The sequence below is a fragment of the Lampetra planeri genome, chromosome 8 (assembly GCF_965212315.1).
Source record: "Lampetra planeri chromosome 8, kcLamPlan1.2.h2, whole genome shotgun sequence".
NCBI lineage: Eukaryota > Metazoa > Chordata > Hyperoartia > Petromyzontiformes > Petromyzontidae > Lampetra > Lampetra planeri.
The window spans coordinates 15,352,716-15,371,811 of record NC_136114.1 but is presented as its reverse complement, the minus strand read 5'-3'; the positions used below and the strand labels follow the sequence as shown (position 1 = coordinate 15,371,811).

General features: G+C 52.4%; 1 protein-coding gene across 1 annotated transcript in view; it reads right to left on the bottom strand.

Moving 5' to 3' along the window:
- The window catches only part of LOC144720466 (E3 ubiquitin-protein ligase TRIM33-like), a 46,572-nt gene that overhangs the window by 11,630 nt on the left and 15,846 nt on the right, over positions 1-19,096 (bottom strand). Inside the window, exons 2-12 of the mRNA XM_078597268.1 lie at positions 16,463-16,578; positions 13,531-13,678; positions 12,363-12,495; positions 11,617-11,733; positions 10,331-10,445; positions 8,239-8,385; positions 5,644-5,761; positions 4,125-4,726; positions 3,493-3,708; positions 1,818-1,887; positions 88-212 (exon numbers count right to left, since the gene is read on the bottom strand). Of these exons, the coding sequence (XP_078453394.1) occupies positions 88-212; positions 1,818-1,887; positions 3,493-3,708; positions 4,125-4,726; positions 5,644-5,761; positions 8,239-8,385; positions 10,331-10,445; positions 11,617-11,733; positions 12,363-12,495; positions 13,531-13,678; positions 16,463-16,578 (1,907 nt within the window). The remainder of the gene's footprint in view (positions 1-87; positions 213-1,817; positions 1,888-3,492; positions 3,709-4,124; positions 4,727-5,643; positions 5,762-8,238; positions 8,386-10,330; positions 10,446-11,616; positions 11,734-12,362; positions 12,496-13,530; positions 13,679-16,462; positions 16,579-19,096) is intronic.

Here is a 19,096-nt window from a genome sequence, read left to right as displayed (position 1 = left end):
AAGCACTCACTCCAGGGTAAGAATTATACGGCAGTGAAAGTAACGACGTCAGAGCGGCCTTGCGCAGGCCTGGGGGTGAGAACCCACCTGTATCTGGGGTATGTGTGGCAAGGAGGGCAAGTTCTCAGGGTTGGTCACAGACGGGATGTGGTCGTAAGCCACCAGGGGGGCTGGCTTGGGGTGCGCGGGGGGCGGGGGGGGGCGGGTGGAGGCTCACCACGGGGAAGGGGCCCCCGAGGGGGACACTGCTGCCGGGGTGCTGCAGGGCAAGAGGAAGGAGGGGGGGGAAGGGAGGGGGCACAGGGAGGAGGAGGATTACATTCGGACATCGTCGCCCACAGGTAAAGCGCACGGTGGATCGAATGCGGCAGCTGCCGTTGCTCTACTAGGCAAGTCGCAGAGACGCACCGAATCATCGATCACGCGCAATGATTTGCGCGTCTAGTGATCGGTAACGTACAACTTATGTGAATGATACGCTGATGTTGCGATGACGATGCGATAGCGAACCAGTATATACAATGGAGACAAGGAATGACAAACATTAGGAAAACACAACATGATTTTGTACAGCGCTCTTCGCGCGCTGAGACTGCTGTGCGTAGCATGACCAAAACGACACCAACGAGTCGGTAAAACTGGCACGAGGCAGAAAATCGATTTGCGGGTCAAATTTGCAAAATCATGCCGTGACAATGGATGGAATTCTCTGCGGGAGTGCATCGTTACATCGTCATTACGTCATCATCACGTCGTGCACCGTGCCACAACGCGACACTGTCACAGCAAATCAACTCCAGCATCTTCCAGAATCAGCCGATTGCGATGCATAGCCTCGCTCTACTCACCTTAATGCGCACTCAGTGAATGACACGATAACACGTGCAGCCCCTTGTGAGCACACTACCTGGATGAAGTCTTCCCGACACTGTGTTAGCCACCGGTTGTTTGACCATACTTAACTACGCTGGTCAGTTTGCGTTCGTGAATGGGGGGGGCAGTGGGGGGGATGTCCAGCACTGGTTCGAGTACCACTCGCCACTGATGTCAGTCGTAGGGAAGTGCACAAATCACTGTGCCACTGCTCCTCATATGAATATGAAATGAAATAAAACGGTATTTTAAGTGGACTGGACGTCTCGGCCACTCCAATGCTCCAAGTCACTTCTACCGTTGTACGCGTGCACACGCATAGCCCCTTCGTCAATCCATTGCTGGATGAGGGCCTCCCCAAGCCATGTGGGTAACGGGGATCGGTGCGGGTCACATGATGGGGGGTGCCAACTCCTGCCCACCAGGTAGCCCCGCAACCACCTGTAACAACCTGCCATGCAAGGCGGTCCGCCCATCCAAGCACTTTCCAAGCTCAACACTATATTGCCAAGATTACAGACACTTAGAATTTCACAAGGGCAAGCAGGAAGTTTTAATGTCCATTAGGGCAACTCGCCCTTGAATTAAGATGAGCCGTGCATTTTTGTAGGTTTATCTTGTTCAACAAATGACTAAACTTACAGATCCACTTATACGGTACGAAGTTTGTCAAGCCTTCGTTCCAAGGCAGACAATGATGTTTCACGCGGAGACCTTACTCGCTTCCGAGCATCGTCAACGCAGAGGGCAAATGCGGGAAAAATAAAAATGAAACGTTACGGCCTTAATGGGCATGGCAAGCAAACCGGTAAGCAGCAGTTAGGTGCGGTGTGAGGGTTTATGGGCGCGAGTACGTGTGCGAGTGCTGGTGCATGGGCGTACGTTTCGCCTCGCCCAACGAAGCGAGACTAAAGTATGCTCAGACCACTCCCTTCCCCCCGCACCCGCCCATTCTCCGCCGTGAGCCCAACGTGCCCCCCGGCGGTGCCCGGGCCGTTGAAAATGCTGCCAAGCCTAACGGGACAAACCGGCGTGCGCTCTCCGCACCCCACTACGCACACGGTCAACCCGGCGGGCACCGAGCGTGCACCGTGCGGGCCTCCGGGCCGAGGAATAAAAGCGCTGAGCAGAGAGCGACGTAACCTTGAGGGTGTGGCTGCGCTAGTGGGTTGATCCCGCTCCCCCCCCCCCCCCCGCGCGAGCGGTCGCGGGTCGAGTACAGCGTGGGGCCCGGCAACGATCCGGCCACGTGAGCGAGAGGTCAGGCGGTCGGGACACGGAATGTCTTTAAATTTGTGAGAAGTGCTCTGTCCATTATTTTAAATGTATATTTTATTTATGTCACATTTCTACATTGAGGTTTTTGCTTGGAATTAATTAAATGTCTGCCAAATCACCATTGTATTTCACAAGCCTTTGTGGAACACGCTGGGGTTGAACCATAAAATATTTACTTCACAACTCAGAAGTTCACGTATTCTTTCAGAGAAAATAACAATCGGCAGCATTTACAAATTAAACGCAACCATTTCAGCATCGACACTGCCGACCGTGACCAACCAGAACCGGCCAAGCTTGGTGAAGCGAGACAGCCCCCTAGATGCGCAGGCAGCGGTGGACTGCAAAGAGGCAGCAGCTGTATTTGTACACGACATAGCAGACGCGCGCCACACACGCGGGTCGCTGCGTAACAACACAAGGCTCCCGTGGCACTCCCCGGGCCCTCCCCTCACGGCGACACCGAGGTGACACCTTGGTGACCCCGTGGTGACCCCGTGGTGACCCCGCGCCCCGTTCTTCTAGGAGCTCCTCCCATGTCCCTGTGAACCGCCTCCCACTTTCACCGCCTCCCCCTCCCCCGCTCGCGCTCCGTGACCTCACCACCCTGGGGGCTCTCCTCGCGTTCCGAGTGGCCGACCACAAGCTCGTGCGAGTTCTTTCACCGAGGGCTCCGATGAGAAGAAGGAACATTTCAACTTTTTTACTTTTACGCCAAAATTTTGCATCCCCCGCTGAACTTGTGGCTACGAATCCCAGACTCAGGCTCGATCTCACAATTTTCTTCACTCGCCACCCCCCCCCCCCAGATTTGCCTGTCAACCCGTCTCTGCTCATCTCCATCCATTCTCTCATTCATTGCCGCGCTCCCGTTCTGTAGAAGGCTCGCTGCACTATGAAGCAGGCAACCCGAGTTCGATTCGCGGCCACGACCAACCTCAGTTGCGCGAGTGATATCTGAACGGCTCCGCGGCGCCCCTCTTCCCCAACCTACACTGACCGGTGTGATGAATGTTCAAACAAACCCCCACGACCAACACAGTATTCAGAAGGCCTTCTCATCCAGCAGTGGAGGTCGACAAAGGCTTGTAATTATTGATCATCATCATCTTCAGCCATGGTCAATCCACTGTTGGATGAAGGCCTCCGCAATCTACAGACATTGCTCGCAATCCTACAATATGAAAACATTAATACACCGAGCACCTGCACAAGAGCTAATTTAATTGTGATTATTGTCATTTTATTTCTACTTCATTTCTACTTACTGCCCCATCTCCCCTTCCCACTGCCGGCAGTTCCTAGCTCTAGCGATCCAAGTCCCCGTGCTACCCTCCTCACCTGTCGGAGCGAGTGTGCCGGGTTTTGCGGGGGCCCCTGTGGTGCCCGCTGCTGCTGCTGCTGCTGCTGTGGCTGCTGCTGTTGTGGTCCCGGAGGCTGCTGCTGCTGCCCCCCGATGCGGACGCTGCCGGCGCCTTGAGCAACGGCGCGAGCTTGCGTGGCCGACAAGTGCTGTGTGGCTCGGTGGAAGGACTGCATGCTGATGAGCCGTGGTGGCTGCACACATGACCGAGAACACACACACGCAAATGTACATGGCAGGCGTCGACATACATAGACGGACGACAAATTTTTGACAAACATAGGTTCCAAATATGCGCTTTTATACACTTTTTGGGGTTATTGAAATGTATCGCGATCGTGCTGTCTGCGTCAAAGAATCCACTGGGATCTCGCAGAACAGTGGCGACCCGTCACGTCACAAAACAGTCCACGGAAGCGGATATCAGAGACGCCATCACAAGAACTGGTCTACACAGCAGAGGGCGGCACACTTTCCCTTCCGCAAAACGGTACGTTTAATTCTCCGAGCTGTCCCAGTTCGATTCAAGCTGCTGAAACTGGCTCTGCACTCTGCCCTCTGAGCCGCTCGGGCATCTCGCACCGTCCCACCCCTCGTAGCGCCCGCGCACCTGCCCGCCGTTGGTCGGAGAGAGAGTGGCGAAGGCCGGCTGCCCGGTAGCAAGGGCGGTAGCGGCCGCCACGGACGCAGACGAAGAAACTCTGCGGTGGGGTTGCAATGGCTGAGGCCTGGCCACCAGACGAAGCTGCTGCTGCTGTTGCTGCTGCTGTTGCTGCTGTTGCTGCTGCTGCTGCTGTTGCTGCTGTTGTTGCTGCTGCTGTTGCTGCTGCTGTTGGTGTTGTTGCTGCAGCTGATGCTGCTGTTGCTGTTGATGCTGATGCTGTTGCTGCTGCTGCTGGTGCTGCTGTTGCTGCTGATGCTGCTTGATGGCCCGCTGCTGCAGGTGCTGCAGACGGAGCTGAGCCAAGTTGATCTGCCCGGAGCCCGGCGGGCCCGGTGGCGGGGGCTGCAGGGGTCCTCCCCCTGATGCCTGCTGACGCATCGGGACCCCCGGCCCCGCGAGCGAGGCCGGGAGAGGGGGGCCCGGCGCGGAGGGGGAGGCCGGCATGTGGGGCACGGTGCCGGGGGGCGGCCGGCCTGCCTGCGCAAGCGCGATGTTGGGCAGAAACGCGTGCACGGCCCCGGGAGGAGGGTTCTCAACCACCAGGGTGCCTGCACGCAGCCGCCGCACACGTCGACGCAAGGACGGGAGGAATCGTTCGCGCAGGGTTTTTCCATTAAATTTTTCCAGTGGGTCCCATCACAACATGTACACGTGCTGGCAGGCCAAGTGACGTTCGTGTCACGTACACAGCCGTTAGAATGTTACGTGGCGTCGTGACGGTCATGACGACTGCACGCGTGTCCGCTAACCTGTACATACGGGCGATCTCTCCAAGATCGCCCGTATGTACCTTGTGTATCTTCACTCAGATGTATCACTCGTCTACAGCTCTCTCATCTCTGTATCTCCATCATCTCAATAATCAGTATCTCTTTACAATCTCAGTGAGCCCTCTATATGACTCGGTGGGCCACTCCGAAGGCCATCCCGAGCCAGATGTGGCCCGAGGACCGCCAGCAACTGTTGCTGGCAAGTTGCCCTGACATTTATCTTTGCCAAAAAGTGTAATTTCCTCAATCTGGACACATTTTATTACAGCTGCCATAGTGTGCAAAAGGGTTGGCAACTTCCAATCACATCACAGACAGTGGTCACATGACTACTCTGAGCCACCCAGCTATCCCATGTTAATAAATCAAAGGAATTAAAACTGCCACCCATCTAAAAAAAAAATCACACGCAAATACTGGTTGGGGGTTGGCTCAGCCCATCATCCCTCCCCTCTCAGTTGTCAAATGGGGGGAGTCAACAGCGGCTGTCTCGTGGAAAGACTCCGCCACCTGCCACAGGAATGTGGAATTTCCGTCACCGTCTCAGGGCTGCAAAGGCGAGACAAGCACCACCTCAGTACTCGTTTGAGCGGCACATCGCTGTGACTTGCCGCACAGCGGCACGGCTCTCGCTCGCTCGCTCTCCCGGATCCGTTCCCCGAGATTTGTTCACCCGCTGGGCGCTGGCGACGTACCGAGGTTGAGGACGTTCTTGGCCCAGAAGGAGGAATCGCAGTGGAACTTGACGCCGCTGCTGGCCACGGGCGCCGGGTCGCAGCGCGCCCTTAGGATGGCACGCAGCTGGTACGTCACCTGCCGTCGACACGAGCGCCGTCAGAAACCGCGAGCGTGGCGATGCGCACGCGGAACGTCCGGACGAGAGGACGCGAGTGGAAGAGACAAGCTTGCGGCGGAGGTGCGCACGCACGCCGATCACAAACTCATCAAAGATGATGAGCGACTCGACACAAATCCACATCAATTATTCATTAATTTCATGTCGTGCCTAGGATGCTGGCCAACTGCCCAGTGACACGGAGAGATGAAATGGCACAGTGTGCCTTTCTCTCACTGCACGCAATGTAACCTACAATAAAGGTGAAGTGATGGTTAGCGCACTGTAAGTTCAACACGGTGACCTGAGATCGATTCCCGGTCACAGCTAACATCGGTGTGCAAGTGATATGTGAACCGGTTCCTGGGCATTCCTCCTTCGCCAACCCGCACTGACCAGCGGGATGTATGGTCAAGCAACGTCCCCCCCAGGTACCCCAGGTAGCCTTCATCCAACAGCAGATTGATAAAGGGGTGTAATTTATTATTATTAATTGAACATTCAAATCGGCTGGTGCGCAGGTGCCAGGGGGATTATTGCACGGCAGGGTTGTGAGGAGAGGGCAATGCTTGGCGATGGCTTCAATCGGCAGCGGATTGATGATGGCCATGACGACGACGATGATAACGATGATAAGTCATTGCACGACAAGGAAGGCGTGCAGCGAGAAGTGTGTGTGGTAGATGCGGGTGGCCGTCTTCCTGCGCTCGGGGTAATTTAGCACCCCGACTGTTTACTTTGGGTGACATAAATTGCGTGGCAGAGCGGTGAGATTCTCTTATCGATTTCTTATTTTCCCGATCACATGCGGTTTCATTGCTTTAATGAGACGAGATTTACTCCCCCCTCCTGCGGGATTTCCCACCGGCTCTATTTCATGACTCAAAAAGCAGTTACGACAAATTTATCACAAAATATCACTTTAAGCTGTAACAATCAATTTGCTTTTTTTTTACCTTGCCACTAAAACTTTCAGCTCGAGTAATTTCAGATAGAATGAAAAAAATAGCAATTTAAATTGAGTAAATTAACAAGCTATTACTTTGTGTCTATTTTTTATTGCATAAGCATAATGCAATTTCTCAAACAGCCCTTCAATTACTGGTTCACACACTAATAGATTAGAGGCTGTTGGGGGAAAGTGCTATTAGATGACGAGGAACGAAGGAGTGATGTGGCCACCTTTGTCTCCCCAGTGCTGATATTAACACATTACAGCAAGAACTCATTTAAGGCTGAGTCGACCAAGTAACGCGCAGGACCGTTTCAAATAATCACAAAGTGATGTTGACGATCGCTGTGAATTGACTTCGGGCTGCTGGGTTTGTAACATAGTGCACGGACCATTATACCACCACTCCCAAACCACACAGCACACACACACGAAACACGCACGCATGCCCCATTCACCGGCCTCACAAAACCAAACCACATCCGCGCGCGTGAATCCCACTTGACGCCACTTTGCCATTTAAAGAGCAGCGACTCCAAGCCTCCTGCGGCTGTTGTTTTTTCTTCTTTGTTTGCCTCCCCGCGCCCCCTCCCCGGCAGACATGTTCTGCGAGCAAGCAGGCGGCGTGCGCGGAAGCGCCCGGCTAGGCCCCACTTTCGAAATGAGGCACGTTTGCTTTTCTTCTCTGGGCACATTGGCGCCCGTTTCGATGTTTTTCAAACGTGGGTTTTTTTCGAGAGGCGCCCTTACTCTGCAAGCCATCCCATATTAGCGTAAGGATACTGCACAGCCCTGTCTTAAAGGACACGACCTCGGCTCTCAATGCAACTAATCCCAGCCTCGCAATTTGGACGAGCCCTGCCCACAACACCATGCCCCGTACGTAAAAACCCTCACCACCGGACAATCTTTGCCGTAGTTTTGGCAACGTTTCGCCAACTCTAGTCCTTGCTACTCACTACGCACTGCTTTTGCCAACTTTTCCCGCTCCAGCCTTCCCATGCCTCCCCCATCACCCAGCTGAGCCTCATCGTCACCCCTCACCAAGCTCTCACGTGTATCAACCGTGCTTATCGGAGGTGTGGGGGGAGTTGCTGCCTGCCCGAGGGTTGCCACCTGTCCTGGTTTTCCCAGGATTGTCCTTTTGCCGAGGCAAATAATAACACACTCCTCTAGACGATGCAATTGCATGTAGTTCTGTCCCCTATTCTACTACGATGAGATGCTTAGTCCTGTGCAAACCGAACCAAGTGTAAATCTGCCAGACGCGTCGTGAAAACAATTGATGAGAGCGAGAGATGAAATCAACTCCGGCGCGGAGACCGAGGTGGGAGGAGAAGCAAAGAGAGATCACGGAAGAGGCGGCGACTGGGCCAGGAGCAGCTGGGGAGCAGAGGGGGCGGAACCGAGAACAACAACAAAAACGATTGCATATTATGTCCCTCACAAGTGGCAACCCGAGGCCGTGCACTCTCCCAACCTGTGACTCCGGGGCCCACTCACCAGCCGCTTGCTGTAGAGCAGGGCGGTGCTGTTGCCGCTGGCGACGGCGAAGCGCGCAAAGCTGAGGACGTGCTCCACGTGCCGCGCCAGCTCGCCAATCTCGTCCCGCTGGCGGCCCAGCTTGGCCTGCCGCTCACGTGTCACCGACTAGGGGGGGGGAGTGGGGAGGGGTGGGGAGGTGGGAGGCAGGGAGGGGGGGGTCATCACCAGAATAATAATGGTGACAAAGTGACAAAGCGGTTTCCTGCGCAATCAGCACGGGTTTGTGCTCATCTGTTGGCAGCCCAGAGCAATTTGTGACAGTTCCATATTCCTTATTGCAGGGGTGAACATTGCCATAGGGACATTATCAGCTGTCAAATATTACTTTTAGAGTTATTTGACATTCCACTGCTGGATGAAGGCATCCCCACGCTGTGTTCGTCATGAGGGATGCTTGAGCGTACTTTGCCACGCTGGTCAGTGTGGGTTGGTAAATAGCGGGACGCGTTCGCATATCAATCGGCACCGATGTTAGCCGTCTCCGGCAATCGTACTCAGATATCGGGGTTCACAGCACAGCATGCAAAGCAATACATGACCCACAAATGTATTTTGAACTTCTTTCGCACCGTACGTAGCCAAACGTGCTAATCGGTTGGCTAATATGAATCTTTAGGGTTAGTTAAGACAACAGGAAGTCCATGAAATAGCGAGAGAACCATCCTCACCCCAGGCGATCTTCCCAAGTCACACATCAGATGCAGCCCAGGATCTGCAACGCACTCAGTGGTTCCCACGTAGGCACAATCGCCACAACTACGGCAATGAACCCTGATAGTGAGGGAACAAAGTGCATCAATTTTGCACCAGGTAAAATTTTGTGGAAAAAAAAGTTTTTTACACAGTTGCTGAGCACAGACATGAAACTCAAACGGCCAGCAACAATCAGTAGCACCTGTGCAAACAGCAGTTTTAACAAAACAAAGATGGGGCAGGCAATAGCACCTCCCGCTGGAGGGAAGCCAATCCCCCGGCAGTGGCTCGGCCCAGCTGTGGTCACGGGACAAGCCGTTTGGTCCTGACCACAACAGGCACTCACTTCACATACGAAGGTCCTTGTTGCCGATTAGCTCCGGGGTTAATAGGTCAATCTGCTCGTGACGTGAATCGAAAAACATTTCAACAAACAATCCCTTTTCTTAGCGTACATTATTCATCTCAGCCGTGATCAATCCACTGCTGGATGGAGGCTTCCCCAATTTGTCACGACCTCTCACGGTCCCACGATGTAATAATCCCCCTCGTGCCTGCATAAGAGACGATTTCACCACTCCATCATTTATTGCCTCTCCATATTTTGTAACGCGCAGCTCCAATGGGGAGAGTTCAAGAGAGGGCTTGCGGGGGGTGGCGTCAGGGAGGGGGACCGAAGCGATGTCGTAAACGCAATGAAACGACGGAAACAACGAAGCCACCGGCCTCCCCCCCAATGCCGTGAGAAAACAAAACATCGGCAATAATTTATTCACTCGGGATCGCGGCGGGACCAGGAATGCAAAGCAACGTTCCGGAAATCCATAACCCAATCGATGCTCCGCGCTTGTCCAACGCGCTCCCCCCAATGTCCCCGCATGGGCGACCCTGAGATTTGTTTACCCGAGCAATTAAATGATCAAAATGACGGCGATGACGCGAGGATCGACCGCCCGGGGTAGCTGCACACCACCAAAGAGGTGAGCAACAACATTCTGTGGCGATGAGGAAGTGAGGTTCAGGGGCGGTGTTGCCAACTCAGCGATTTCGTCGCGAAGTCAAACAACTTTTCGGGTTTCCCTGGCGGGCTTTCTGGGACACGGACACAGTGCAAATTGAGGAACAATTTCTGCTTTGTGTTTTAAGGGTCCTGGATCGTTTTGCCGTGTGTAGAACTTGGCAAAATGCCAAATTACATTTTTGACAAATTGAAAAGGTTAATCTTGTGGCAACTAGCGACTCCTTGAGGTCCGCTTGGCGACCTTCCACTTGAAGGAGGTGGCAACACTGCACAGGGGAGAGTGTGGATGCACGATGTGGCAATGGGGAAGCCGGACGGGCAGACAGACGCAATCACCTCGAGCTGCTGCAGCAGCGACTTGCCCCTCTTGTTGATTTCGTTGACGAGCGTGAAGACGGCCACCCGAATGTCGTGCTCCACCTTCTTGTGGGCCTCCACGACCTCGTTCAGCCTGACACGGGCAAACACGACCTTCCGTTGTCTCGTAGGGCGGCAGGCTGGTGGAAAGGTAGCAACACTCGTGCCTCTGGTAGCAAGAAGCACCTGGGTTGGTTGTCTGTGTCGAGTTTGTATGTTCTCCCCCAGGTTCTGTATGGGGTTTCTCCTGGTTTCCTAGTTTCCTCCCATACTCACTTGGGGTTATACGTAGCAATGTTGCCCCCTACTGCGAAAAACATGTGTCAGGACCCTCCTCAAATAGTATCTTGAGACTCAGTGAGGAAATATAATGAAGTAAATGAAAATTCATGGGTGGGTTAATGTGAAACCCTGAAGCCCACTGGGCCCCAAGGCTGCTGGGCGAGATCAACAGTTAACTCCCAATAATCCGTGGGTAGGTTATTAACGGTGTTCGCAAATTAATAATATATTTAGGAGCGTGCTGGTTTAATTATTCGTCACTCCTAACTCGTCGAGGGTCAGTGACTCCGTCTACATGTGACCAGAAACAGATCGGCAAGGAAACCGATTCGTAAAAAATATGTAAATAACAGACGAGACATTCTGATAGAACTACCAGAGCCTGACCAAGGCTTTCTTGAATGAATTAATAAAGACAATTCGTAACACGGGGAGACATGGCACAGTGGTTGGCGCACTGCACGATGGACACAGCGACCAGAGTTTGATTCCCGACCGCTGTTAATATCGCCCGGTGGGCAAAGGGGGGCGAACACTCAAGCAAGCGCATGCACCAGCAGCTTGAAAGAGTGTTTTAACCTCAAATAAATTGGACCCCGGATTCCAAATACTTGATATTATTTGAACCCTGGGGTCCAAATCCTGGTTCAGCAATGACTCCTCCTCTGGAAAAATTAACCATCCACTACAGCCCACACCCTCCCACCGCACCCTCCCTGCCCCCTGTGGTGAGAGAGCACTCTGTCGGGTTAGGGTCAACGGCTCTATCCAGGTTCCGTGCAATTTCGTTCAGAAATGGCTTGTGGCTGTATTTGGGCGAATGCCCAAATAACCCAATTCGGCTGGTGGTGGGGGGGGTTAAACTACCACCACACACGGGGGGGGGGGGTGGTGGTGGGGGTCAAGTACTAGAGAGAATTTGACCCCAGTGGGATGAGCGCATCGTCTCACGCCGGCGCATCACCGCCGCTCGTGCCTCTCACCTGTTCTGCACCTGCATGGCGGCAAAATGCACGTAGTTCTTCTTCTCCTGCAGCTTGGCCGTAAGAGTCTCGATAATCACCACCTGCTGCTGCGAAGCCTCCTCCACAAATTGGTACCTGCACGCGTCAAAAACGAGGCTGCCCATCGTCCTGGTGGTGCGGCCGACATTCCGCCACACACCGCTCCCCGCGCGCCATTCCCACCTCAACGGGAGCTCGCTAACAGTAACTCCCCCTCCAGCAGTCTATTCTATAGAGCCAGGGTGGGGAACCTCTTCCTCAGGACCAGAGAGGACCTTTGACGGGGACCACAGTTTAACCACGACTCAAAGTGTCTTCTGTCAATGCAAAAGGCCCTGAGTGTTTTTGCTAGGCCAGGCACATCCCCCTCTAGTACCCGATTAGTGCAGTTAAGATGCTGACCGTGTGGATATCGTTTGCGAGCCATTTCCAAGTGGTAGCCCGTAAAAATGGCCCCCGGGGCCGAGGGCTCCCCGCTTCTGTTGTCTACACACGGGATCTTTTGCCTGCTGTGTATTTTATTGGTGCCAGACCGCAGGCCTCCCAGGAGGATGAATCTACGTGCAGGAGGGTAAAGAGGAAGATTACGAGTCGGCGCATTAAGATTAGGAGCGGGAGGATTATCGGGAGCGGGATGAAGATAAGGTGTGACGACGATCCGGCGGTGCAGGAGGATTATGATCAGCAGCAGCAGCAGCAGGAGGAGGAAATCTCTTGTGCCGAACCTGTGCTCCTTGTGTCCCAGCAGCTGACAGTCCCGGCAGGTGAGGCGGTCGCAGGTCTCGCAGAAGAGCTTCAGCGGCTCCCGGCGATGGACTGGGCAGTAGACGGGCCGCAGCGTGGCCATGCCCGCCGCATCTGCAGGCCAGCCGGGCAGGGAGACACGCGCCCGCCAGTCAACGCGTGGGCGGGGCCCCTACCCTCCCACCCTGTCGCCCGCCCATTCCCCCCCACCTCTAGCACGTGCAACCGGTGCTATTTAGACAGCAGTTGGCTCAGGAGGCACGCAGGATTAACACGGAGGGCATAAGACGAGTTGGCAGGTAAGCCTGCTTCTGCACGGCATCACTACTTGTGCTGATCTGCTGGCCGGGACGTTGATCCTTGCTCTGCGCTTACTCATCGAAAACAATATATACAAAACAGGCCATTCAACGTTTTCCCAGTTGTATCTTCATCATCATAACCATCATCATCCATGATTAATCCACTGCTGGATGAAGAACTCCACCTCTCACCGTCTTGGTACCTGCACATGAGCTCATTGCGTCACTTTCCCTTCACGTGATATGGGAATACACATACAAGCAACACTCACGGCCAGTTCAAATGCACCGCTAAAAAGATTGCACACAACCAAATTTTGACAATATTTTGATTGAAACGTATTCTAATCTTCAAAATATTTTCTCATCTATGAGTGGTATGCAGTTGGTTTTCCTAAGCTCTGCGGGCACAAGTTTATACTTTTCGATTTAAAGCTTTCGTGACTGCAGGGATTCATCTTCTTGGTTCTTTCGGTAAAGTCAAGTAGAAGGGAAATAATAAAATAATACAAATAAAACATAATAAAATAAAATTCTCAGACGTTTCGTCCACAACACAAGCAGCCGTCCTCAAGTGAAGAACAGGGCTGTCGGAAAGACAGCGTCCGAAAACGTTTATACTTGCACGATGGTGACGTGATTCATGAACAGGATGAATAATAACAATCCATCGAATAGCGAGGTGGGTGATAGAGCAATTCACATCTGGTCTCGTGATAAAAATACACGCAAGCGGGTATTGGATATTGATGCAAATTAGAGTACGCACAGATTTTGTACCAAATGGGTCGAGCGTCGTGGGTCACGGATCACAGATTTGGGTTGCCGTGGAATCCTGGACACTCACCGTCCTGAGCGTCGTCCTTGCGCCGGATGGCGTGGTCCTTGGTGAACTTGACGCGCTGGTGAGCCTCGATGCACGTGCGGCACAGCCACTCGAGGCACTCCACGCAGAACCCCTCGGCGTCCGCACCGTCGTCACAGCTCGTGCACGGCTGCCCCGTAAATGGCCAAGAGCGGGTCGGAGGTCAGGGGTCAGGGAAGAGCACGGCGTGGCGAAGGACAGGATAAGAAATTGCATGACATCGATATCAACTTATTCACACGAGCGCCTCTGCCATCTATCACACAGTCAATACATCGATTCCTTTGCTTCGTGGGTGCAGAACGCTTGAATAGCACAAGTATTGAGCCAAGCAAACCAGCGTGACCACACCAGGAAGAGGTTGAATTGAGTTCCGTCACAGAGAAGGTCGAAAAACCCCCATGACCTTCACCCAGCAGTGGCTTACAAAAGGGCAGTACATTTTTTATTTTATTTTACATTCTGTAAAAGGCTGAGATGATTCAACGTGCTTACCCAGGAAAGCCTCATAACTTTTCAGGAGGGTCCTGTTAAGTTTTTGCAGTCAGGGGCCATGAATGTTATGAATATTCTAATTGAGTAATGACATTGTGAACTTGAGAACACAGATCCAATTGCGGGCCCACAGGCTTGGTGCCTCCCTACGAGATGAAAGTCACTTTGTCGGCACTCTCGAGTCTGCGTTGTTCTTCACTTTGTGGAGCGGCGGCGCAGTGCTCGGTGGAGAGCACCTGCGGACGTAAACCTGACGGGCGGTCCAAAAAATGTACTCACAAAGATGTGAATGTAAGTTTCATTGATTTGGAGGACTGCTGCGTCTTGAAGAATGAAGCTTTAAGTGCGATTCAAAGCCTGCTTTTCATAGCACGGTCTCCAAAACCTGACAGCCTTTGTGCGCGTGTGCCCACGGTGGCGACCGCGATGACACGCGGAGACAGACTCTCGCTTCAAAGGCAATCAGAGGAGGGTTGCGCTACGCGGCGCAAAGAAAAAATGGCTCCCTTTGTCCAGAGTTGGACCGCGTTCGATCGGAGGTTTTCAATTGTGAGCGACAATCGATCGGCCCGCCCACCTGCCCGCCCGGCCGCGGCAGCACGGCGCACGCCCGGCGACTTTCACTCACGCGGGGATCAAGAGCCACCTCGGGCGGCGGTTTCTAAAAGACAATGAGCCAATCAGCGAGGGCAACAAACCTTCTACTCTGCACCCAGGTCACTCACGTGACGTGGGTTTCGGAACATTTTCCCCAGCAACTGGAGCGCCCCCGATCGGCCCCTGCCCACCCCCACTGTGGTACATTCAGTCGCTTTGGTAACCAATTAATTTTAAGCTAAATAGTGATTTGGTATATAATGCCTCACCGTCGCTGCCAGGTTATTTGATGAACTGTCACGATTCAAGGTCGTGATTTAATTAATGAATCAACTCGTTTTCTTGCCTGTTTGTTGACGCCATGAGCATCATGCGTGTCCCGTAGGTTCTGAATTCTACATTCCGTCTAGATTGCTCTGCCTTCTTTGTTTCTATTAGCCAAGCGTTATTTCACGAGGTGCCCCTGCGCATGTTTTAGTGGCCTGTCGAGAGACATGCCTGGCAGAGGCGCAGAGATGCATTTGAACGAGGTGAACGAGAAATGACCGACAGAAGCAGATGAGAGAGTTGAGCGAGATGTAACAACAACAACGGAGATATGAGGGGCATAAACACAAGGAAGGGGTAGATTTTTGGTCACACGTGTAAACATGATGCCATGTGATATCATAACATGTCACACGTGATATGATGCTGCCAAGCCGTCACACGTGACATGACGCTGCCAAGCCGTCACACGTGACATGACGCTGCCAAGCCGTCACACGTGACATGACGCTGCCAAGCCGTCACACGTGACATGACGCTGCCAAGCCGTCACACGTGACATGACGCTGCCAAGCCGTACAAACTCCACACACTCATTCACACTCTGCAGAACAGGGGGAGAACATACAAACTCCACACACTCATTCACACTCTGCAGAATAGGGGGAGAACATACAAACTCCACACACTCATTCACACTCCGCAGAACAGGGGGAGAACATACAAACTCCACACACTCATTCACACTCTGCAGAACAGGGGGAGAACATACAAACTCCACACACTCATTCACACTCTGCAGAACAGGGGGAGAACATACAAACTCCACACACTCATTCACACTCCGCAGAACAGGGGGAGAACATACAAACTCCACACACTCATTCACACTCTGCAGAACAGGGGGAGAACATACAAACTCCACACACTCATTCACACTCCGCAGAACAGGGGGAGAACATACAAACTCCACACACTCATTCACACTCTGCAGAACAGGGGGAGAACATACAAACTCCACACACTCATTCACACTCTGCAGAACAGGGGGAGAACATACAAACTCCACACACTCATTCACACTCTGCAGAACAGGGGGAGAACATACAAACTCCACACACTCATTCACACTCTGCAGAACAGGGGGAGAACATATACAACTCCAAGCAGAAAGGAGTCCGAGTCGGGAATCGAACCCCGGCGCTTCTTACTGTGGGGTACGAGTGTTACTACTGCGCCACTCTGCGGCCCACGCACAGAAATATCCCAAAGAGGCACTTGGAATAATGGGAAGGCACGTGCTTCATGTCCATGTCAATATATTTGTTCATCTCACTTTCATTGCCGCTCGTCTCTCTGTCTTTGTCTGGGCGAGTCATGATGCTCGGTGGGCCACTCCAACAGGACGTGGCCCGTGGGCCTCCAGTTGAAGAGCCCTCGGCTCACAGAACACATCGTGCTCATTCCGCGCAAAGCCAGCTGCTCAGAGAAGTCAAATTCATTACAATATGAATGCCGGCAAAGCGAGCAGCCCACCCCCCGCCCCCCTTGTTACCTGTGAGCTGTTCTCTGTGCCCGCCACTCCCCCCTCTGAGCCGTCCGTCACAAAGTAGTTGTCCACGATGTCTTTGGGCTGGCATCCTTGGTGGCAGATTGGGCAGCGCACGATGGCTGTGCACGCACGCAAAAGAGTCCACACACACCACACGCATCGATTGTCAAGACGGCATGCGGCGCGCGAACAAACCGCCGTGTCGACTCCCGCAGTTCCGATACACCTGCTTCACCCATCTAGAAATCCAATCATTTGTACATTTGGTGTTCGTGCCATTCTCACAGCGCGGGGTTATCACCAAGGAAGCCGCTGTTCTACAAGCCTGCAGGAGTTAACGCGGTAGGGGCCGATTGTTTCCATGTCGTTTCACGCGACTTTCACATTTTTCACAAATTTGTAGCATGACGCCAGCACGTGTGGCCTACCCTTTTGTGAAAAATCATCACCGGATTTTTGACGGCCACTGCGAAGCAGACGGACCGCACTGTTCACGGCTAATATACCTGCAGTATTAATTAATAATACTCATAATAAGTATTAACCAGAGCGGCCGCTGGGCCATAAACACGAACTGCGCAACCTCTGCGAACGAGCGGGAAAACACGGGACCGCTCCGCCAAGTCACCGCTCCACCGCAGCATCTCCGACAAAGTCAGATGCACACCGTCGCCGAGGCCCGCACGAGCGTACGAACTCGCCGCGCACCATGCAATGGGCCCACCCGAAACCGCGGTGCCCACCGCTCAGACTCCCCACTTCCTGGCCGCCAAGCGACACCATGTAGATGTTGGTCGACTGCGATCAAACGTTACCGGGAGGGGGTTTCGAACGCCCACAGGGTTAATGCTGAAAGCAACAGACCCTGCGCTGTTCAGAGAAAAGGAGGGGCACCCCCCCCCCACCACCACACTGGCTGGGATGAAGCATATTGCAAGTCAGCAGCAGGTGATGTGCACCTGCACGCAGAAGCGGCAGCATTGCGAGCGGACGCGTCGTTCACATCCAACTACGTTTGCACGCTCCGTCAAATGAAGGCGCTTGCAAATGCGCACAGAAAAAAAAGCATGGCGCAGATAAACCCTGCGCACCCTGGCAACCGGGATGTTCCATCTCAAGGGATTTTCCAAGTAAACGTCTTTAATAAAATAAAAATATGATCCTTTCGACGGCAGTAAAGATCTAAACATTGAACTTCACCAGAAAGATAAAATACTAATACAAAAAAATGCAACAAAATAAAACCGGAATAGGTTTAAGTAGCAGACTGCCATTGCGTGGTTTGAACCAATATCTACCCTAAATCACTTTGGCCACGAACATTTGTTAATATGTACACGCGACCGTCGAACTTGACGTGAACCGACTATGACCCACGTCGTGATGGAGGGGTAGAGGGGGTCCTCTGTTTCCCCTGCCGTGGCCTGCCTGCCAATTCCACTGGTGGCAATCACGCGTCGTCATTTGACTCGCCACCTCTCGCTGATAAAGGGCACTGTCAGATTCCCAAACCTCGTTTGATTCAGCATCCTCAGCAGCAGCATTAACAGTATCAACATTGTCATCATTGTCATAATGATATTCTTGGTTCTTTCGGTAAAGTCACGTAGAAGGGAAATAATAAAATAATACAAATATAAAACAATAAAAATTCTCACGACGTTTCGACTGCAACACAAGAAATCATCATCAGGTGTGAAATTTCAAATTTTCTTGCTGTGGATTTCACACCTGATGATGCTTGTGTTTCAGTCGAAACGTCATTATTTCCCTTCTACGTGACTTTACCGAAAGAACCAAGAATATGAATCCCTGCAGTCACGAAAGCTTTGAATCAAAATTCTCATAATTGTAATTTTTGTCAACATTTGTGGCGTTATATTCATCAGCTACAGCGATAATCGTAAAATCGTTACTAGACCAGTGCTCATGGGAAGCAGCATGAAGGCGAGATACCAAGTGGTGGAACGAGCTTCATTACAACTTGACAAAAATAAAAGAATGAAAAATACAGGGGTGATCTATGTATAGATACCCCACACATCTTAAGACACTTATTACATATTTAACTCTCTGCTCTGTAAGATGCAGAGCCATCGCTCGAAAACGATTCAATCGGCTGTGGAGAAGAGAATAAGAGGGGCATTATAAATGAGTGAGGCACCAATACATTTTTCACCCTGGAATTGAAGACATTAACCGCTCAAAACATACGCTACAGATACTGCAACGCACTTGAGGAGCTGTAACAAGAGAACATAATCTCCAAATGTAAGTGATTTTAAAATACGGCAAACAATTGCTGCCCGCTATTCAAAGTGGCAACGAGGTTATGTCTATGACATCACAGTGATATGAATGTGCCACTGTGTATGTGTCATTAACATGTGCAAAGTAATTCATAACGGGACCAGCAAGTGTCGGGAGTTGTTATCAAAGCAATGCGCCACTGCTGAGAAGAGCGAGCCCGAGGACTGACACAGCTGTGGCACAAATTGGAGAAATCGCCACAATTACAGCACAATATTTCACGCGATGTAAATTTTATCATGAGGCTTTAGACACGTGACTAAGATGTAACTTCCTCTCCTATGTTTGTATGCAGTATATTTGTTCATTGTAGTCGTATCCAAAGAT